The 23,491-nt window shown below is 50.1% G+C and overlaps 1 protein-coding gene across 1 annotated transcript in view; it reads right to left on the bottom strand.

Moving 5' to 3' along the window:
- Positions 1-4,315: 4,315 nt before the first annotated feature.
- The window catches only part of YPEL2 (yippee like 2), a 60,489-nt gene continuing 41,313 nt past the window's right edge, over positions 4,316-23,491 (bottom strand). The window contains exons 3-5 of the mRNA XM_075561510.1: positions 11,568-11,611; positions 10,870-10,978; positions 4,316-8,568 (exon numbers count right to left, since the gene is read on the bottom strand). Of these exons, the coding sequence (XP_075417625.1) occupies positions 8,479-8,568; positions 10,870-10,978; positions 11,568-11,611 (243 nt within the window). The 3' untranslated portion in view covers positions 4,316-8,478. The remainder of the gene's footprint in view (positions 8,569-10,869; positions 10,979-11,567; positions 11,612-23,491) is intronic.

A 23,491-nucleotide genomic window follows, 5' to 3' on the forward strand; every position in this document is an offset into this window, starting at 1 on the left:
GCTTCTGCACGAGTGTATACATTATGTATGAAGCCAATATTTGAGCCCAGGCTCTGCTTTCCAGGTCTGCCCTGTGCGCTGCTCAAGGACATACACCATTGTTGTTAGAAAGCAGCTGCTGTGAGGGTCCGCTGTGAGGAGGGTCCTGGCCGGCAGAGGGGGGCCAAGCGAAAGCATTTTGTCCTCCCTCTGCACGGAAGACTGCTGACTCCCTGCTCCTGGGCTCGTCTCTTACACAATGTAAAAATAAAAAGATGCTTGTGAAAATTGCAAATAATAAATTGATTGAAAATGGTGTAATCATTTAGGTAGGAAACATGTCACACGCTTCGCTTTTCAGCATCGAATGTCTTAAATACGATGAAAACAAGCTGCTGTCTTCACTGCCACACTAATTTAATGTCGGTCCAGCATTTGTGAAGCATCTGCTGTCAATGGAAAGGAGATCCAGTGGGGCAGTGAAGCAAGCGTTGGGCTGCTAACCAGAAGGTCGGTGGTTTAAACCTAGTAGCTGCTCTATAGGAGAACAGTGAGGCTATCTACTCCCCCGAAGATTCCGAGCCTCAGAAACCTTATGGTGCAGTTTAATTTGGTCCTGTAGGGTCACTGTGAGTCAGAATGGACTCAATGGCAGTGGGTGGGAACTAATGAAAAGGGCCAAGGATTACATATGTAATTCATGAGAGTATTAAAAATAACAAAAAAAGCCCAGCTTGTGGAATGAATACTGGCTCTTGTAGCTCTTTAATATAAATTTTCTAATTTTTATTCCCTGAGCCCTAATTTTTTGGTGGTTGTAAAAATGCATACTGCACATTCGCCAAGTTAATGTTTCTCACAAGAACAATTCAGCACCATCAATTAACATGTGTCATGTTGTACAACCATCGCTGTTACCGGTTGTCAAATTTTCCAGCACACGGGAACCCAGCGCCTAAGTGACTTCTCCCTTCCCTCCTGTCCTGCTAAGCTCTACTCAACTGGTCTCTGAACATTAGGCTAGTCTCGATATTGAGTCACGTCCTGCAATAGCTGTCCTTTTGGTTCTTCATTACACATGTGTTCAAGGTTCAGGCATATTGTAGCATGTATCTGACTTTACAGCTAATAGTCCATTGTTATGTACACACCAGTTTATCCATTCTTCTGTTCACAGGCATTCAGGTTGTTTCCACTTTTCGTGAACCTTCCCTTATTAAAAACCAAAGTGGGCGGATTTACCTGTGAAGTGTCACGTGAAGCCACAGAAAACTAAGTGCTGGAGGAGGATGGAGGTTGATATTTGGAACATGGAGACGGGGAAAAGCATACGCTTTGAAGTCACAGACTTGCGTCTGCACCCTGATCCTATCTCTAGCGGTAAAACCCTGCATAGCCGGAGTTTTGTCATCCACGAAATGGGAATGATCCGCATGTCACTGCTTTCCCACGGAGCGGATGATCCCTAGGATGACCTAAGTATCTCATTACACAAATGAACACCTTATTGCAAAAATCATGTTAGGTCATGCGGGCAATCACCCCAACACAGGGTGTCCCAGACTGATCTCCCAGAGTGCCACTGTGGGGTGTAAATGCTTGGAAGAGGTGTGCCCAAGGATTTCTGGTTTAAGATTGGCTACCACCTATCCATATCCTGCACCTCCCACCCCCCTTCCTTGTAGGCAAAAGGCAAACTGACAACAGGAACAGCCACTGAAGCAAACAGGTCACATGAAGACGAGAATCCCCTGCGGGACAAATACGAGGCGGCTGCGCCAGATAGCAAGAATTGTTGGAATCAGGAAAGGGGTTTTCTATTTTGGGGGAGATAAGATAATCTGTTGCTATTGAATTGATTCCAACTCTTGGTGACCTCATGTAAGATTAGAAATACTTGCTACAACTTTGTAGGCTGTATTCTTAAGGAACCAGGTCACCAGGTCTTCAGTGGTGTCGATGGGCAGGTTCAGTACCCAAGAAACTTTATAGAAATGAGGCTTGTAAAACAGCCAGATTCAGGAGACATGGAATGAGGGATATCACTGCTGCTATCAGGTCCTGGCTGAAAGCAGAGAATGCTAGAAAGAGGCTTGGTTGTGTTTTATTGGGTATGCAACTCTGTTCAACTGCGTGTGTCATAAACTATAGTTAACATTGAGAAGAGTGGGAATTCCAGAAACCCCATGCAGAACATGGACCCAGACCAAGAGGCCGCCATCTGAACAGGAGATCAGGAGAGGAAAGGTGTGTGGAGGGCTGTATCCTTTCACTGTCCTTCGAGCTGTATGCCAATCTGAGCAGCTGGACTACACGCAGAAAGCAGCCTCAGGATGGGGGAAGACTCGTGAACACGGGCATATGTTCCATATTCTCTTCCACGGGAGAGGATGCTCAGCTTGCCTACCGAAAGGTGAGAGTTAATGCTTCACAGCTTCAAAACTGTTTGCTTCCAGTTTAGCATATTTTTAAAAGAGAGCCACGTCTCCATTGCAGAGCTCTATGGGCAGCCGGGAGAGGGGCAGAATGTTGCATCCTACCGTCACGGAATGCATACGGGGCCTCCACTTGCAAACCTCCAGCTCTCTGGGTAGCAGAGCTGCTTCCACCCTGGCGTTAACTTAGGGACGTTCACCTACCACAGAGGCGGGTGAGGGTCTGAATCAAAGATCAGGAAAATCCAACCCGTGGAGACAAAACTACTGAGGGAGCCACTACTCTAAAATGAGATGGGAGATCTGGAAGCTGTCTTCCCTCCCAGGAAAGAGGCCTGGAGGTATGGTTTGTTGTGAATTAGGCGCCGTCCAAAACCTCCTGTTGCTCCTTGGGAAATGAAGACTTTCTGCTCAAAGTTTTACAGCCCCAGGGGTGGCTCTGCTGTCCCCGAGGGGCGTTGTGAGTCAGAATTGATCAACTATTTGTTTCCCTGCAGAGACTGAGCCTGGAGTTAAAGATTCCTGCCTTCCCACCCCCGTGGTCACATGGTGGCGACTGGCATTTTGCTTTGATGCTGGAAGCACTGGCACTGCAGATGCCAGAAGAGTCCTCCATGGTGGACCGAGTCCAGAGCCGCGTCCCAGAGCATGACCGCCTGGGAGAAAGGCCTCCGAAAAGAAGTGCATGGAAACCTGTGGATCTGAACCAAACACTGCCCCGTGCTCTGGACACGCCACCCAGAGGGACCCATCGCGAAGGACATCTGGATGGATGACACGGCCAGGGGGTGGGCAGCACGGAGGTGGGAGATCCTCAGTGAGGTGGAGTGGCAGCACGTGGGTCAAACGGTGAGTGAGTGAGTGAGGATCACACACAGGACAGGGCAGCACTTTGTTGTTGTCAATGTCTACAGGCAGCCCCATCCCGAACCTGTGCCAGGACCAAGCGTATCTGCATCCAATTTCATTGACTTTGTATGTTGGCGGTCAGGTACAGCTGGTAAGTATGTCAAATACTGTCTTGACATGTAATCCATGCATGTAATATGGCACGGGAACGATGTTCAAGGTACTTGTCACACAAACGTTAGTGAAAGCATGCATGGTAAGATTGTAACTGTGGGTGGGCATCCTTCTCCCTTGGCCAGCCAATTGCTTGGAGATGATGGTTTTCATTTAGGCAACAGCTCTGCATACCGAGAGCAGAAGCCAACGCTGCCCGGCCCTGCACCGCCCTCAGACTCGGTTGGCGCCCATCTTTGCAGTCACTACGTCCATCCATCTTGCCGACAATCTTCCTCCGTTTTGCTGACCTGTCCAAAGTGATTAAGATGAAGGGTAGACTTCTTCAAAGGCAGATTTCTTCATCTTCTGGCAGTCCGTGGCTTATTCGATATTCTTCATCAAGCCATGTTCGAAAGCATCAATTCTTTGGTGTTCCTTTTCGATTGGCCGGCTTTCCAACGGAGAGGGGGTTGAAATGCCATGGGCTGCCCGGGGGCATCGCTCTCTTTTGTCTTGCACTTCTTCCGCCACCCCACACTCATTGCAAGCCTGTCTCCACAAAAGACGCTGATGTAAGAATAAACTTGCAGGATACAGAGCTTAACAGAAGTGGGGAAGAGTCACTGGAGGAGTTTTGATTGCTAAAATAAGGAGGGCATTTACTGGTGAAGAAGATGCCTGTTTTGGGGAGCATTAAAGGGCTTGTCTGTCAGTTGGAAAATAAGCCATCGGGGTTTCAAGTGACAGTCCTATGACCCAGGTTAGACCGGGTGACCTCCGGCAGACACTTTAAATGTTAAACAGCAAAGTAAATAAAACAGGCGGAGCCAATGCTGACAGCCAGGTCCTCCGAAGAGTTAATATTTGAAAACTTTATTTTCTCAAATGAGCACCAACACAGATTGCAAATAGGACAGAAACCATGTACTTTCTCTGACACTGAATCACTATGTACAAATACAAGTCGAAGACAAATTATCTTCATTATTGAAGCAGAGTGATCTGAAAAATGCAAAACAAAAAAAAAGCGACCTGAACCCAACCATCACAATTTGTAAACACAAGCATCAATGGATTCTGTCTCGAAAGACAGTCTGAGGGTTGACGCCATACAGAACATGGGGCAACAGGAGCCGGTGACACGGGACGAGCTTGGGTCTTCTTGGTTTTACCTTTCACTATTGGTAAATTTCAGGACACTATTTTCACTTGAGAAACTGAACATTGCTTTCTTCGACCTAGACCACGAGCACAGGTTCTCGTATGGGGCACAGCCTAGTCAATAAAATGTGAACCGGGATTGTGTTCATCCCAGCCGCTTCCTGAACCCGTGCGATCTAACCTTAAAAAGCCAACCAAAACAAACAAACAAAAAGAAGCTGTTTACCTATCAGGGCTGTCTTTTTTTATTAATGATCTTTCAACCCAAACCAGTTAAAAGTTTAACATGACATGGCTTCTGAAATTACCGGCACTCTGGGATACATGATTACCACACTCACATCTCAGCGAGAAGCGGATCGGACTGCTGGATCTTCCTAACAACACATTTCCTCTGCGGCGTATGGAAGTTGAGCACAGAGAGAGAAAGGGTGGATGCACTGCACCAGCTCCCTGCTCAGGAAAACAAAAACCTTGTCGTCTGTGCTGTTGGTCCACTCAGAAACAACACAGCCAGGCAGCCAGCGGAGGACAACCTCATGAGCCTGAGGTGTAAACAGTAGTGTCCCCAATAAAAAGGAAAACAGGGGGCACAATCCCAAGCATCTGTGCGCATGTGCGCGTGTACAAGCACGCACACACACACACATTGCAATGACCTGGAAATTCTCCCAACAAAGTTGTTGCTGCGTTTACATCATTATTTAGTTGTTTTTCTAGCCCATTCTGGGGCCACGTGGCTAACGTCCCCGCAGGGTCTGTTCCACTGGGGAGAAATGCAGGCAGACGCGTTTAAAAAATAAAAGTACGTCGGTGATCAATGTTTCCCTTAAAATATACTACAAGAAATGCGGCGGAAACCACAGAATTTACAAACGAAAAGTGCTCTCAGGGGATCTGAGAAAACAGCACCAAATATATTATTTAAAAAATTAAATATTATTTACAAAAGTATATTTCACAAGTGACCATTTCTTTATATATATATATATATATCTCCACTTGGAAATCTTTTTATAAAGGGGACACCTCTTTTGCACACACTGGTCCACCAGTGCGAACTGACTGCATGATGCTACTGTGACAGGAGCTGGGGCGGTACCTGGTCAGGCCTCGTTGAGAGCCCGTGGCATCAAGTTTGGCTATTATCTGATTCACGACAAATTAACCCACCAGCAGCCAGAGGGGAGGGGGGGGATCTGGATGTAACCCACTGGGGCCAAGGCCATACTCCATTTAAAGTAAAGGCAGCTTCGCCCTTTCCTGTTTTCCTGACGCTCTGCCCAGCAAACTCCAATTCCCTGAACCAACCTGGGTGAATGGGTGAGGTCTTTGGTTATGCTCTGAGTTGATAATTTGGTGAGGAACTAAATTAATTAAATTAAAGAATGGGCAGCCTGAGGCCGTGAGGTGAGGCATCTCCACTGCTCCGCTGCGGCCTCTCCTGTACTGCGAGACATGCGCTAGACAGACACGCCATGAACGGAGCCAACGTTACAAAGAGCACTTCTGGTTTCACTGACACATGGGGACAGCCTAATGGATTTTCCTTTCTTGGAATTTCGGGAAAACACCAGATCTCTCATACCAAGTATGGCACCGTGTTTCCGTGGATGCTCAACTGAGACTGAGTAATACCCAAAGCGGGGTGTGATCCTGCGACGGCCAGGGCTCCAGCCCACACTGGTCTCCTTGGTCACTTCATAAGTCTAGGGCACCCCTTGCCCGACATCTATTTGTCACTTCACTGAACCTCCATTTAAAAATTTTTTAAACAGTCTGGACTTCCCTTGAGCAAAGGAGCTAATCAAAATTCATAAACAAAGCAACTTCCTTCAGCAGAGAGAGGAGGAAACCCATGGCATGTGTGTTGGCAGCCAGCTCAGGAATGTGCAAACTGAAAACGGTCTCTGCTGAGAGCTCGGGGCCTGGGAGCCAGGAGAAATTTTACTCTGGATGCAGAAGCACAATACTTCTTTTGAATCTCAGGCTAGCTGTCGGCAAAATGGGTAGGACAGCTTACTCACTCAATCTCCAGAGCAGCTAAGGCACAGGAGGAACTGGGCAATAAGTCTTTGTGGTGGGGGTGGGGAGAATCCATTCCTAAGAGTCCTTTTTGTGGTTCAGCAGAGGCCTGGGGCTCCGCCGCTGCGTTCTTTCTAACCATCCATTCTGCGGACCGGCCTGCCCTCCACCTCCAGCTGGCCAGCGCCTTGCCTGTCCCGGCTCTTCCACTCTGCAATCAGTACGGAGACACCAAAAGGCATTTCCAGCACAGGCCCCGTCCCTGGGGACGTTTGGTACTGCTTCAGGGGCATTAATGAGAAACTCCTGGGCTGGCTGCTTCCCTCCTAGTTAACCAACGTCACAGATCCTCGGCTCCGTCGACTTAGTCTTCTGCAACTTTTTACAGGAAATTTTCCTTAAAGATCAGTTTGCTTGGAGAATGAGATGCTGATGATACACATATTAACAATAATATTTTCTGCATGAAAAATGAAATCAACTCACTGAAGTGGCTCTCAGGCCATGCACCCTGTACTGGCCAGACTTCTCAGTGTTGGGCAGAGGTAACCCTACAGGGACTTGTGCTGCACGCCGCTGCACTGTTGCACTGCCATGAGGTTTGGGTGGGGAGGTGAAGGATGGGTGGATAATAGGAAGGGTGAGCCCTCTGCTGGGCCACCTCGACAGGGGATTTCTCTCCCCACGAGACAGTCAAGTCCACGGAGAACAACTCAGGGCGTAAAGATTCCACGTGCTGGGCAAGCACTGGCACAAAGCCGCCCACGGTCTACATGGATGGAAATAGAGGGGAAACCCCCCACTCCCTGTACAAAAGAACTGCTGATCCCCCGAAGCCAACACACACCCGAAGAAAGCTACCCCTAACCTGCAATGCCTCCGCTCTAATGATTGCCAGGCACTGCCCACATGCCCCATTCCTGGGTTCCGGGCCACGCGGCTCTTTAATAAGGGCCAGGGAGGCAGAATGGCTAACTGGCTGTACTGTTCCATTTTCGGGTCCAACTGCTGAGCCATGCCGGGTCCCGCTCTCCTTAAATTACCGATTTTACTTGGTTTGTTCGTCAGAGCCTTTGGGATCTTTGGATCTCGAGCCCTAAGCAAAGGGCAACCCCTTTCCCCTCACATACAGAGGCTGAGGAGGCAAAGAAGAGAACCCCCAGGCTTCGGTGTCATTAAAACCCATCTGGGCTCTGCCCAGTTATTGAATGCTGCCGGCAACACCTTCCCCGACCCAACTCAACCCAAGAGAACCAGGGTCTCGCCCCATCGCTAGTTAGAAATGGGGCCACTGCCTGTGCTCATTGCTAACCTGGCACATTCAGTGTCCAGGACAAAAGCTTCTGATCAGAGAGAATGCAGCCATGAGGTACTTTTTTTCCTTTGTCCTTTTAGACAAGTTGATTATTTCAAGCCTACATTAGCAGGTCTCTAGGAGCAGCACACCGTTGTCCCTTCTGCCGCCCCCACCCCCCAGACTTACCCACTAGCCAGGTTCCCCCATCCCTCCTTCCTCTCATCCCTGTGCCACTGTGCACCCAACCAGAGGCCATCTGGCAGCTCTTGCATGGGCCCCGGGCCCCTATCAAGGTGGGCTGCCGCCACGCATTGGGCATCTGTTCCTTTTGTGGTTGTTTTAGCCAACACTAGAACGGTGAGAGAAGCCAGGATCAACTCACAGACAGATACAAAGCAAAGAGACAGAGACAGCGATTTAGAGGCCGGTCACCAGAAAGATGTTGTCAGGGTGGGAGCTGCCCCAGATGGCTCCTAAATGGATAGAACCAAGTGTTCAGTCACTCTCTCGCGCTCGGGCAGAATGTTCAGTTGGATGGCATTCACGTGGATACTGGGTGGGGGGGAACTTCTTCCATCAGTCCCAGCCGTTGTCCTTGATCATGTGTGCTAATTCAATGATGTATTTGCCTTCTTTATACTTCTGGCTGCTTTCAAAGGCATGCTCCTAGACGAGAGAGAGGAGAGAACTCATGAGCCACCAACGACGAAGCAGCTGACGCTGTGCATAGACACAACGGTGGGGGGCAGGCGGGCAGAGGTTTGGTCCCGGCTTCACCCAGACTCACGGAGAGAACATCTAGACCACTCACGGACTCATGTCCCCTTTGCTCACCACAGAAGCTAGGGGCGACACGAGACCCCTCAGTCTCACAAGGAAACGTCTGGAGGCTCTGCTGGGTCGAGCCTTTGTCCCAGTGTAAGGTCTTTCCAGACCACATTACTTACTTACCATCACAACCTCCAGCCCCAACCCCTCGGCCCGCTTTCCCGGCTGGATTTTTCTCAAAATACTTTATCCCTTTTCAAACACACACTACAGGCTGCGTGTGTTTGTTGACTACAGGTCTCCACTACTAACAGCTAAGCCTAACGGGGCAGACATGTTCTTCATGGCAAGTTCCTGAAAGACGGCCCGGGGCTGCAGGGCTTCCGTACATGGTTGTCAAGTCAGTATGCGTGTGTCCACAAGCCTCAGGTCTCTGCTTTGGGGTGCAGACCCAGGGGCCGCCTCCTCCTCACCTTTGGGTGCCATTCCCTGCCCCCACCCCCACCCACTTGTTTCTAGCAGAACAGCGAGGTCTGATTCCGCTAGTAAATGGTCTCTGTCCTGTGTTTGAGAAAAGGCACTCGGCAGGAGAAGCAACGAGAGCCCGACAGCCTTCGCTCCATTGTGGGTCTGGCTGTTTGTGTGTCAGGTGTGTGGTGTTGGGTCTGCATTTCCCTCACAGCCTCTTTCCAGGGCAGGCAGGTTCCATGTGAACTCTGGGCTGGAAAGGCTGGCAGTCCTCAGGACCCACCCCAACTACCAGGCCTCCCAAGGGAAGACTCAGTGCAAAACCACCTGGCAGGTTACCTTTCTAAAGACAGCACTGTGGGCTCTCCCAGCCGATAAGCCCCACAGAACGAAGGTGTGTGCAGACTCAGGATGGGCGACCCATTCCAGGCACCGGGATGGGTGCATAAGAACCCCCTGCCGTGTCGTTTGAAAACCACTAATAGACACAGTCATTCCCTGGCTAAGGAAGGAACCCCACAGTCAGCCATAGGGCCAGCACCTCCTGCTCTCCGTTTCAGGGGCCCTGCGATCCAGATGGGGGTTCTGACTGGAGTCTCTCTCTTCAAGAGAGGAATCATTGCACAAAGGACACGAGGGGAAAGGAGAGTGTGCAAGACACCTGGGAGCTGCTGCCTCATTAGCCCCCAGCTGGGGGGGGGGAGAAGAGAGCAAACCTGGGTGAATGAGGGTCTCTGTAGTAAGCAGAAAAGGGGTGCTAAGAAACAGAAGGAGAAGGAATTTGTGGATAATCACACCCAGAGTGGTGGCCAGTGGGTTCTTGTCCTCCCTCTCAGGCACAGGAAGACTGGTTTGTCAATACTCCCTGATCACAGGGTGGGCAGAAAATACTAACAGTAGGAACAGTGCTATCGGTACACTTCTGTTGAAAACTGACTCCAAGTCCAGACGCTCCTTTACCACTAGGCAGAAGGACGACAGTGCTGATGATCATGCACTGACCCCAAGGTGAGGTGGGCCAATCAACCCCCGCTGCGAGAGTCACAGGCCCCGGTCCTACCCAACTCCTGCCCTGACAAAAGACTCATCCCCCAAGACGCCAAAAGGACTGAACAGTTTGGCACGGCGTGGAGATGTGCCGGAATGATGACCTAATTGGGAGAGCGCAAGTGTGCCTCTCTGCAGGCTGACGATACGAGACAATGTGATGGTGTCTAGCATAGGGCCGAGCTCCCAGTAGGTGTTCTAGCAGCAGTTATGGAGCCATCGAAGCACAGTGGTTGAGAGCTTGGGCTCTACTAGCCTGCTCCCAATCCGGGCTTGGCCTCTTAAAGGCTAGATAAGCCTGGACTCCCTAAGCCGGAGTTTCTCCCTTTCAGCTTCTCCATCAGTAAAATAAGAATGTGGATGGTACCCATCTCTAGGACTTTAGGAAAAAGTAAATAGAATGATTCATGCTTAGTAGGTGACAGTCAACAAATGCTTTGCGTTGTTATTATTTACTAAACCAACGGGGAGGTGGTGTCTGAGGGGCAGTGTGGAGCAATGAGTGGGAGGAGGGGAGTGTCCGAGGAAAGGCAGACTGATGAGTGTGCTGGGATCTGCTCTTGGAACCCAGTCCCCTGTGGCCAGGGTGGAGAAAAGAGGGAGAGAGAGAGAACACTATCCTCGTGTGAGATTCTCCACTATCCCCTTGGCAGAGCTGCGCATCTCCCGATTCTCAGCACTTACGTATTTCCAGCCCAGGGTGGTTTTGCAGTTTTCACAGTAGATGTCCGCGACTGCGTGCAGTCCTGTTAGCAGCACTCGCTCTTCTGCGGGCCCGCAGCCCACGTTAACTCTATGCCGAGGGACACGGGGAGAGCAGGCAGTCAGTCCCAGGTACTTCACAGTCATTCCAGTGGAGCTTCCAAACTTAAAATTAATTGGACGAGGCTGCCCTGGGGGAAGCCCGTACTGGGAACGTGGTGTGTAGCTGGGATATTTAACCACCCCAGGATAGATGGGCAGCATCTCCCTCTATTTATGTGCACTTCCCGCCTCCACTCCACAGCCTCACCCAGTGCGTCAACCAAAGCCAGTCTGAAAGTCTGAGACTTTGCAGGGAATTAATATGCTTTTGCGACCGAATGCTTGTCATCTTGTGAACCCACTGGCAAGTGCAGTGCAGAGTCCGAGGCCTGAAATCCTCATTGAAACAGGACACCTCTGCCCTGATCCCAATGTGCCCGCCTTGGAAGGGCATGTATTCTTTTTAGTCAAAGCTATTACCCAAACGTGACTATCACATTGGGAGAGCGACACTGGGTGGGGTGGCAGTGTGGTTAATGGTGGCGGAGAAGACAGAGAACACTGTTTAATTGTTGGCCAGAGTTGTTTTCCCCATCCCTCAAAATGTTGTCCCCCCCAAAAAATAAAAAGGTACTCACACTGAATTAAAGAGGTACGCTCGCCCTTGACTTCCTTGGAAAGACTGAAATGCAAGAAAACACCGTCAGATATGCACTTCACCCTCCCAGCCCCGACCACAGCCATCATGACCTTCCCGGCCTGACACAGCAAACTGGAGCTCCGCGCCGGCCAGCAGCCCAGCTGGCAGATGGCACCGGGGAGGAGCAGGCAGAGGAAACAGAGATATGGAGTTTGGACCAGCCTACGCGTCCAGTGTTTTTTTCCACCCCAGGACAGAAAATGAAAAACAAACAAAACAAACAAAAAAAGACTACAAATCCAGACCTCCATGTTTTTTTTTTAAAAGTCATCCCTCGTGCCTGACATCATTAATCCACCTGAGATCATTAATCCAAACCAGCCTTTGCTGGTCCCTCGTGGTTTCGGCCATCTGTGTAGGCCACCTCGCTCCCGGGTGGGCTGGGCGGTGAAAATCAGTGTGAGCGCCCTGCTCACCCTCTGGGCTCGACTCTGCAGAAACCAGCCGAGACTCCCCGGCACAGAGAACCGACAGGATCCCCCCTCCTCACTGCCCCTAGTAAGTGCCAGGATAGCAGAAACCCTCCTGCTCGGGAGCGCAGGAGTCTCCCCCTTTGAGGTGTAAGCAACTTGATCTTTTCATCACAGAATGCAACAATCCCATTTTAAACTCTAGCTTCAACATGAGCAGCTTTCTTCCGGCCCGAGGGTGGCAGGAACAGTTGAAACAGGAGCCAGGACTCATCCCGCACACTGGCGTCTACTTCAGTTAACACAGGCCCTCTGGCACATGCCTGCTCTGGTTACACAGGGACAGCTGGCTGACATGAGCCAGCCGTGTCCTGCCTTGTTGCCTGCATTTTTAATAAGGGCTGACCAGCATGTCCTAGGTCTTTTCTGAAAAACCCTCTGTAAAAGGAATGAATGCGTGTGAGTGACTGAATGAGAAAGCAAAGCAACTCCGGTGACCTCTGTTATTTAGGGGTTGAGAAAAAAGCACAGTGCTGCCTGGTTAACAGATGACCAGAGGGGAGGAGCGTGGCAGACCTCACTCTGCCAGACGGACGACTTCAGGGACAAGTGCCGCCAGTGGGAAAGGCAAGTCTTTCTTGGTGAAGAGATTGCCTTTGGAGCAGCTGGCTTGCTCGAAGCCCTGTCTTGGAGCCTTCACTCCGAGGTTCTCAACCAGCTCACGTTCCTTTGGGCCTTTCCCACCTGGAGGGACTGCTGGGCAAAACTGAGCCTCCTAACCTCTCCAGCCCTCCCTGCCTACTTTCCCAGGACACCCGCCAATCCAGTCAGCACGAACCATGCATACTCTCTGGAAGGCCCACCGTCCCACCTGACGGGCCCTTGGCTTTGGTGCGGATCACTCCCCCTGCCCCCCTTTTCACAGCACCTTCCCTGACCTCTCCTAGGAGACGCCCACTGGCACCAATGTCTTGGACACTCCTTGTGCAAAATGCCATTCGTATTCTTAGTAGTTGGCACCCTGGGTTAAATTATTGGTGCAACAAAGAGATTCACTTGCAGCCAAGTGAATAGATGGCTACTTTTCTTTCACAAAAAGGTGCATGTTCTCATCCTACTACCTGAACTGTGTCGTTTAAAACAAACAAACGGTGACAGTATTGTGCTGGTTTGCGATACGTCACGCATCACTGAGTGCTGCCCACAGTGCAGTCTGTGGGACAGGATGCTATGTGGTTTGGGTGTCTGTGGAACCCCATGCTGTAGACGGGCCCTGCTCTTCAGGTCCACATCTCGAACAAGCTTCCTATTGTCACTGAAGGGTCAAGTGCTGATTAGCTTTTGCCTTTGGTCCTCAACCCATGCCAATAATATCTCCGTATCTGATAGAGGCCCTCTCACATTTCCGTTGGCGCCGTAGCTTGCAGGGCAGCCGACCCCTCAGAGCTTGGAGAATTCGTCTGAGATATTATTGCCCGGTGGCACAGGCCTAAATCAAGAGCAGCAGCGTTCACGGTTGTCAAATAGCTTTTTGCTTCCCTTCCGGGTGGACACTCCTTCGCCTCTGGCTAGCACAGGCGGCTCACTGGGAGCCCGGCTGCGCTTCGCAGCAATTGTGTCCAAAGAAAATCCAAGAGACATGTGTGACACATGATACAAGATGCTGCCCGCTGTCACTGCTACACGTCGACAAACCTTTCGAAGGGCAAACAATAGATTGGTCTCATCCAGGTGCCTTCAGTGGTTAAAAAAGAATTAAAAAGGCCAAATCAAAACAGCTTCCAGGGGATGATCTGCTGGGTCAGTTAAATTCAGCTTAGAGAGTCACGGCCTGCTACCATGAAGAGGTGTCACACACGCTGCGAGTGGGACCAGGAAGGACAAACGCAGGGACAGTGACGGAATTGTTTTCTATCACAAGATGCTTGCTTGTTTCTTCAAAGGCAGCAAGGGCCGCCCTATGAGAATGGTGTTGATGGGAAACTTGCCCTTTCTACCCCCACAACCCGGACTGAACCCCTCCCTCGCGACTTTCTTTTTGTTCCCCAAATTCAAAGAGCATTTGAATGTTTGAAAATGAGTATGATTTGCATCCATTCAGAGATGCCAAAACGGCCATCTTGTTGTGGCGTGAAGCATTACGGTGCAGAATTCACTGGGGGAAGGGCGAGAGATGGAGACACTGCCCTTAGACATGCTCAGACATATGGAGGGCATATCAAGAAACAAGAGCTTCATGCTTTGTTTCTTTTAATAAACAGTTTCTATGCTTTCACAGCAACGCTTCTGACTTACCGTGTGTGTGTGTGTGCGTGTGACGTATTACACACTCTCACGTTTACAGGAAGCCCCTTTGTGCCTAGATAGACACGGGTGGGGCTGATAGAGGGTTGGTAAGAATGCAGAACTGTAACGCTCATGGAAAGTGTTTGGCGGTTTCGTTTACTTGGGTTAAATGAAAATGTGCTCGCAGAAACCTGCAAGTGATTTTAGGAGCTTTTTTCATATTAACCCAAACCTGGAAACAATCTCAATGTCTCTCAACTGGTGAACAGAGGAACGGTACATTCATCTGCTGTGCTACTGCTCTGTTAAAAGGGAACAATGCATGTAACAACACGGGTGCATCGCAACTGTCATGCTAAGAAGTCACACCCAAAAGGTCCTCATCTACTACGTGATTCTGTTTCTATGACGAAAAGCAAAACTGAGGGGTAGAGACGATCAGATTTAGAATGAAGGTTTTTATAAATACATTTTGTGTGTTCAATAAAAAAACGTTGACTAAGCCGCATCTCAAATCTCTTCTAACAGTTCTGACGGCATTGCGAACTCCATGCACGGTGCCCAGAGGGCAGGGATTGTCAACATCTTCCTAATCTGCTGAGAAATATGCCAAGGAGTTTCCAGTGTTTGAACCCTTTCCCCACCCGCAGTCTGTTTTTAAAACACTCACTGAGTTTCTGAACAAGTTTCCAGGATAACTGCGGTCAGCGAAACTTAGCAAAAACCTTTGTGCAGCGACAGGTGTGCTGGGGAACGGGACCCTGACTTTCATAAGCCCCGGGGTGCCGGTATTCCACTTGAACCTACTGTTCTTTGAGAGAAAGCTCTTCCACTGTTCAAAGATTTGTGCTAAATGCCTGAGGACGTTAGAACCTTTCCACCACTGTTATCAGATGTAAAAAACCAAATTTCTTTTTAAAGATCAGATTTAATCGCATATTCGTTTAATAAATTTTAAACAAGAACTGCATAATGGCTTCTTTTGTCGCCCTTTTTAATTGCCTGGGAACTGGGGGCATGTTTATAGCATGTAAGCATTACACGGGCGTGCCCAGCAGTGTGCGCATACCGAAGCCCCGGGTGGCGCAGCCAGCTAAGCGCTGGCCAAGTGGCTGGAAGGTCAGAGGCGCCTGGGGACACCTTGGAGACAGACTTGGCCACCTGCTTTGGAAACCAGCGCTGCTGCACACGCGGGCAATCGACACCGACACGTTTACTAGGAGTCTCTCCTCGATCACGTTCCTGCTGGGTGACTGGAAATCGTCCTCTGGAGGCCACTGCTCTGGGGCAAGGCCTAAAAGGAACTTTCTCAGACTGACACCATTTAGAATTCCTAGAGAGACGGGGAGGAGGGAAGGGCAGAGGACAGAGAAGGAAAGCAGCGGCCAGGGGCCCAGAGGCACCCTCGCGGGACTCCTGCAGGCCAGTCTATGCTGGCAGAGGGCTGTCCCCGTTCCAACACCTGCCCAGGAATCCTTCAGGGACAGTGGCAGGAGCCCCTGGGGTCCCCTCAGTCCAGGCACTCAGGACTGGCTACATTTTCTAGGGCAGAACTCTCCTACCACCACCGTGTCCACCTGGGGTCCCGCCCGGCCAGCATTTCTGATGGGAAAAACAGTCACGGAGAACAACAGGCATCTTGCAAATACACACCGACAAGAATAGCCCGCTGGACGGCTGTGTCCTGTGGGACCCAGCCCTGCCTGGCACAACCTGGCACGGCCCCGCGCTCCTTTGGATGAGGGTGGTACTGAAGGTGGGGAGGCTGAAAGGAAGCGAAGGCAGCAATCAGAGTGCAGCAAACAGAGCTTCAGACCTGGAGATTGCCAACAGACTGTCGGGTATATTCATTTGCTGTCATAACTGCCAGGCAACAAGGCGGCACTTTTTCATGTTGTGCATCAACCCAGCCCTCCAGGAAAGGGTTGTCCCCCCTCCACCCTCCCGCGCAAAACTACACAAACCTTTTCTGCTGCCCGTTAAATGAACAGTTCCAAGCCCAGCCCTTCCAGACAGCTCAAAGGAACGGAAAAGGCTTTGCGTTTCCTGTGGGGTAGCCAAAACCACGGCTTTCTGGCCGCTTTGTAGGTCTGGAGGGCAGCCATTCATTTTAAAAGCAGGGGGACCACTGGAAAACGATCCCATTCGGGGGGGTTGGGGGGGAGCTCCCTAACAGAGCAAATGTGCAAGTTCCTTCCTTCAGCGGCAGATAAAGGTGCTCTCTCCCCCGAGAGGGAAACATAGCAGGGCAGATACTCAAGGCTCCTGGAATCCCAGTCCCCACCTTGGGGGCCTGTTCACCTGAATACGCTCAGGTACTCAGGAGCCTCTCAAACTCAGGTCCGCTTCTCCTCTTACTGAGAAGCAGCTCGCCTATTAGAAACTGAACATGTGCTTCAGGAGAGAGAAGCACAGAGAGATGTGGGGTCAGACATGCACCTGCCTGGACATCCCTGACATCTGGTCATCCCTGCGTGCGTGGCACAAGCATCTAGTTCTGGCACCACACGATCAACATCCAATCCTGCAGCTTAAATAATGACTCAGCTCTGGGCACATTGTTTCATATCCAGCAGCTTCCACAACTGTACACCTGCCGACTGCAGCCACGGCGAAACAACAGGGTGGCGAGCACTTAGTGAAAAAGGGAAACATAGGTCATTGCTCAGCTTTTCTCTTCGCCCTTCTCAGACCCTTTAACCTACTTGGTTCCTCAAGCTTCAGTGTTTAGCAACGATGCTGCCCTCTGATGTCAAAGGGCAAGGCGTTCGCTCTGTATCTCAATGTCTCTATCAAAATGGAGGGGCTGGCCTGGATCTCCCACTGACATTCCAAGGTGCAGCTCATGGCCTGACATGACCGCACAGGACTCAATCGTGCGCTCTCTCCTAGTCCTGGCTTTGCCATGTCCCAGTTGTCCTGCTCAGGCCCTTACCATCCGTCTGAGCCCCAATGTCTGTCCTCACTTGAAAAGTTTTTATATAACGCAATCAGAGACCCTGTAGGTCTGGGTTTTCACAGCCACGTTCATCGCGGCACTATTTGCGACAGTAAAAAGATAGAAACCACCTAAATGCCTATCAGTAAAAGAATGGATCGACTACAAGTTCACACACACAATGGAATACTACGGTATGCAAAAGGACAGAGAATTGTGAAACATCTCAGAACATGGACGAGCATTATGGCTAAAGTAAAACTAGTCAATCGGACAAACTAATATCGTGAAAGGCCACTACTATGGGATATCAAGAAAAAAGTCTTCATAGGGAGAGCCAGGAAAAATGGAAAAGTCTTCATTTCTACCAACGGTGGGAGGAGCCTGACATGCCACACTTAATGGGTATAAGAGGGAGCTATTCACAAATATACAATATATACTCGTGCATAAGCTGAGTTTTCCAGCACATTTTTAATGCAGTTTTTTTGGTTAAAATTAGGTGTCTCAGTTCATATTCGGGTCGGCTTATACTAGAGTATGCACATTATGGGGTTGATTGAGGATAAGTGTACAAGGGTATTTACCTTTGCTACAAATATATTCATGAATGTGGTGGAATATATAAGAGATAAAGTAACGAAAACTTTGGGGACCTAGCCAAACATCTTGAATGAATGAGGCGTAGGAGCTGGGGCTCAGGACCGTGGACTTGGTGGAGATCAAGGTCAACTGGCTTATCATAGGCCACACAAAGGCAATGGTCTACATTCTACGTTGCTGAGCGGCCACCCACGGTGGAGAAGAGTGGGGAAAACCAAAGGCCCATGGAGACAATTTCAACTCCCAGCAACCCTGGTGGACAGAGTCGAACTGGCCCGCAGGGCTTCCAAGGAAATACTCCTGATGGAAGCACATTGCCCGATCTTTCTCTGATGGAGAGCCTAGGGTTGGTTTGAATCGCTGATCTTTTGATTCGTGGCTGAGCGCTTAATCCCTGCACCACCGGGGTGCCTGAGGGAGTCGCTCGGGGCACTCAGATAGAGATACCAAGGAGGAGTATCGAGTCCTGTCTGTAGAGTGCTGGCCGAGACGGCCTGCCACCTCAACGCTGATTTGACAGACGCCACCGGGAAGGGCAAGGGCAGGCCTCTTCTATTCTTTCTCCATCCCTGGTTAAGCCGGGTAGGATTTCCTATTTAGCGTCAAAGTAAGCCACAGGCTCCATTCCAACGAGCTAAACCCCAAGCAAAATAGCACTGGATCCTGTCTTGAGTTCAGCCCCGAGGAAGCATATGGGAAAAGGAGAAAGGATGGTAAAAAAGAACAACAAAAATGATGAAATCATCCAGAATTAAACCAAGAGCAACTTTAAGAGGCTGGGAGCAGTAAGCGGAGAGGAAAGATGACTAAAGGGGATTTTCTTCATCTCTGCATTGAAAACAGGAGGAAATGGGCTTAGCTGGAAATGAGGGAAACATGGGTTAATTTTGAAGGGTGAATTTCCTGAATCTCTGCGGCTTCACACTGGGACACAGGTCACCAAGAAAGAACAAAGCCACCCACGTGTGTTCCTGGTTTACAGTCAGCTTTCACATTGTCCAGTTATCTTTGGGATGGAGATTTGAAAAATAAGCTATACATGTGACCCAGGGGCAGGGGAAGGGCCCCAGTGGGTACCATAGGCCCCACAGCCCCTGGCCATGAGGTACACAAGGGCTGGTGGGTCTCAAGTCACCCTCACATTCCCTAACCAGATGAAGGGAGGGGCACAGAAGGGACTGGCTCTGACAGAGGAAATATCTGCTGTGTGGCGTCATAAAATTCCAAGGGCATGGAACATACATGCATAGTGCCTGAAAATGGAAACAAAAGGTGGGAAGGAGAAATCACATTGAGTGAGCGTAGGGTGTGCAAATGATTGTCTTAATTGCTGTGTATAAGTTGAATTGGCCAAAAATTGTGATGTTCCTTATTTATAAGGACCCCTGCTAAAAATAGAAAGATAGAAAGATAGATAGATAGATAGAAAGAAAGAAAGAAAGAAAGAAAACCGCTTCTGGGGCTGCTTGTGTACAACCAAGCACCTCATGAAATTGGATTCCTTGGTCTGGAGGTTCGGGGTCATGGTTCCACAGGCCAGGCCAGGTTATTGGCTGAGCAACACGTTAGTGTTATGTTCTGCCTTCTGCTTTGTTATGTGCTACCCCAGGGCCTTACAAGCTGGCAGGTGGCAGTCGGTCTCTATTCACCTGGAGCAAGAGAGGACAGTCAAAAACATGGGGAGGATACGGAATGTGTGGCTAAGATAGTCCATAAACAACTGCTTCGCCCCTTTGCTGTGGGATCGAAAGAACTAAATGGTGCCAGGCTCCCACTATTGAACATTTTGATCGATGATTCCTGATCAAAATGTGGGGGGAGACAGAACTGATCTTCAAATTCTCAAATTTAAAATTCCGGGGCCATGGAGATTGTCTTTATACCTTAAATTAAAAATATCCCCTGAGATCAGGTATCAGGCAACAAAGACCCAGAACAAACAATCATCATGACAACTCAAAGCTACCTTAAAAGTCCAGCTAGACCAGAGCGTGTACACTGGTACAGAGAAGAGCTGGAAACATAGGGAATCCAGGACAGATAAACTCTCAGAACCCATATTGAGAGTAGTGATAGCAGGAGGGGAAGGTAGGGGGAGAAAGGGGGAACAGATCACAACGATCAACAACTCAAAAAAAAGAATGCAATCAATTACTATCCCTACATTGTATTTGTAGATACTAAACTATTGCCTTGGTAGATGTGTGTATTCTCAAAAACAACAAGAAATGTTCGGGGGGGAAACAGTGGTGAAGTGGTCTTGGGAGCATGGCCCGTGTATTTGGCCTTTCTGCTGACAGAGACGCACTGGGCTGCTTTTTAGACAGGATCTTCAGGTGGGGGGGCGGAGTAGAGAACCCCGGCACGGCCTGCTCCCCAGGCCCGCTCCTCTGCCTGCAGTGCAGTGGGAAAGAGCTTGGGAACTAGGAAGGCTTTGGGCCCATCCAGCCCTCAATAGCTGCTTAACCTTGGGGAAGTTACTTCCTCTCTCTGAATCACAGGGTCCCAGCTACAAAGAGAAAACAAAAATATCCCGACTCCACAGGAATGCCACCAGGTTTAAATGAATAGGTGCATATACAGCACAGGGGCTGGCTCACAAAAAACCCTCGGGTAATTGTTTGTCTCCTTTGACACCGTGATTCAAAAATGGGAGCAGAGCCTTGTCTAGAGGGGTTGTCTCTCTTCCACCCCCTCCCAAGTGGCCGCGGGGCCTCAGAGAGCGTGGTGGTTCTCTTTTCCAAGAGCCGACTCAGCCTCTCCAGTCTGTGGCAAAGGGTCAGGACAACAGATGCCAGTGTAAACACGCAGCCAGTGGGAAAAGAGATGCTGCCAGCACTCAGCACGCTGCCGTCCCCTCCCCGCTGTCCACACTAGAGTGTGCGATGGGCAACATGCGTTCCCCAGAAGGACACGGGGCAGGGGTGCCTGTGATGGGAAGCCCCATCCTCCACAGAAGGGTGGCCGGGTGGCTTCAGAGTTCAGAGGCGGAGCCCTGGGAGCAGGATGCAATCACAGCAGCAGGTGAGGTCAAGCGGTTTGTGGGTCACATCCTAAAAATAAAACTTCCCAGGTGCTGGAGCTCCACTTTCTTTGACGAGGGGCGATTCACCGGGAGTTTGGGGGAGAATAGATGCCAGTTACCTGACATTTCAGTTCCCACTGCTGATCCCAAAGCCAAATGAAAACATCCTGATACTGCAAAGGGTGTCTGTCAAGTCGGTGCAAAACCACTTGTAGGGACGTCCTCGCCGGTGAGCAATCCAGGCTGAAAGGTCAGAAAAGGCCTTCCCTCCAAGACTGAAGCCACTTCTAACTAGAGGTGGAGTCAACTTGCAGAAAGCACAGCCCGTGTTCATCCCAAACCAACGCCGAAGACTAGTCAGCGGGAGCTAACCAGACCAAGAACCCCCACCTGGGTGCCCCATGCTAAGGAAGCCTCGAGTGGCTTGTTGTTTACCAAGCTGGTGTGGTGCCAAGGCCTCTGCTTCTTGACCAAGGGAGAGGGGGGCCACCGTGTCCCTCTGTGGGGCATGAAACATCTGACTGTGACCCTTCCCTGTGCCCTCTTCCTCTCTGTATCTTTCCGGTCATAGCAAAGCTGCAGCTCTAAGTATGGCGGAAGGAGGCCTGCTGGTGCTAACGGGCAGGCATTGGACTTGCTGCTCAATGGGTTGGAGGTTCAGACTCACCAGCCACTCCATGAGAGGAAGGCAGGGCCATCTGCTCCCTTAAAGATTGATGGCGTCAGAGACCCTATATAAGGTTGCAGTGGGTTTGATTTTGTGGTTGGTAACTTTTAAGGCATATCTGTGAGTCCCTGTGAGCATGACAAGGAACCCACGGGAGCAGTGAGAGCCAGCAGGGGCGGGTGTCTGCCTATTTGGCATATCTGACCTCTGATCTAGTCTCTGGGCAGCCAGCGTCCAAGAACCAGGCACGCCAAAGATGGCGCCTGTGAGTGCTGAGCTAACCGTGGGTGGGTGGAGTTGAGTGACGGGGTGCCAGGTGAGTGGCAGACAAGGAGGGTGGAGAGAGACGTGGGAAAGTGAGGACTGAATCCAGTTGTACACTTTAGGGACTGGATTCATTCATGCTGGTCCTTAAAATAGAGATAGCAATCAAGGTCGGATTTGCCCATTATCCCCTTTGGTGAGGCTACAACCTACAGTGAAATTGGAGAGGGCTGATAGACGAGGGTTGAGGCAGCTCATTAAAATAAATGGCTCACACTTGGAATAGTGCTGACCAGGTGCCAGGCAGGATTGAAATTGTTTTACATGAGCTGAGTAATTTAATCCTCTCCAGGACCTGATGTGGTAGGTACAGTCATCATCCCCATTTAGCAGTGAGGAAAGGGGGCCAGGGGATGTTGAGACATAAGCCCAGGGTCAAACAACTGATACATGATAGACTCCAGTCGACTGGCTCCAACGTCTGAGTGTGACAACCGCGTAACAAGGTGTGGTCTGAATGCGCCTAAGCCAAGTGAAGGTGGCACCTGTACAGAGCATCCAAGTGCTCTAGCACGTTCACTTACAAGAACAGCCTCTGCCTCCAAAACAGGAGAGTGCGGAATGCCCAGAGTTGGTAAAACCAGGTCCAAACTTAACCCTGCTGCTGTGGACTCCAAGCCCTATGGCTTTCTCTACCACCTGGTCACTTGGAATAGTTGTCTCTTTGATGAACAAGGGAGGATCCAGGTTGCATTGGAATGAACCACTTCACCAGAGCTTGGTCACTCATAGGTGGATTAAATTAAACCTGTAAACCTGTAATGCTTCAGGCTGAAAGGAGACCCCCAAGGCAATGTTCTCAGCCTCCCAACAGCTTTTTCAACTCATTGATAAATCAATGATCCACATTTCACAGCCTGTAAGAAGACCACTGAAAGCTAAGAAGCCCCTTGAAGTCCCCTCCTTTCTCTGGCACATAAGCCTCATGCAGAGGGGTGTGTAGAAGAAGCAAGTGTGCCCGTGCTGCCTGCAGGAGTCCCAGACAGCTGGCTGCCCTTTGAGGACAGTGGAGGACCTCGAAACAAAAAACAAAAAAAAGAAACATGACCAAACTCGGGTTTTATTTCATAGCCCTCACTGAGATTCAAAGGTCTTGTCCAGCCACCCACCTGACCCATGGCTCTCGTCTACATTCCTACCAAACCTCTATTTAAATGCTTCCAGGGACAGGGAACTCACGACCTACTGCGGAACCCCCATTTTACTGCCAATGGCCCCGACAATCCCTAAATTCCCTGTATGAGCGGGGTTCGCTCTCCTTAGAGCTCCTGGGTCCTCCATGTTCGGGGCTCTTAGCATGTAAGACCATCCTTCAGACCAGGGGTTCTCAACCTTCCTAATGCTGTGACCCTTTAATGTCGTTCCTCATGTTGTGGTGACCACCCCAACCATAGAATTACTTTCATTGCTACTTCATCACTGTAATGTTGCTATTGTTATGAATCAGGTGGCCCCCAAAAGGGTCGCTACCCACAGGTTGAGAACCACTGCCTGAAATCCACTTTACAACTGAAAGGCTCTTCTTTTGTCCGCACCAAGGCCTCTTCTATGAGGTAGTCTCCCCCGTTCAGTAGCTTCTTATAATGCAAGGCTTGGAGAATGGGATGTC

This window comes from Tenrec ecaudatus, chromosome 10 (genome assembly GCF_050624435.1).
Source record: "Tenrec ecaudatus isolate mTenEca1 chromosome 10, mTenEca1.hap1, whole genome shotgun sequence".
Classification (NCBI taxonomy): Eukaryota; Metazoa; Chordata; class Mammalia; order Afrosoricida; family Tenrecidae; genus Tenrec; species Tenrec ecaudatus.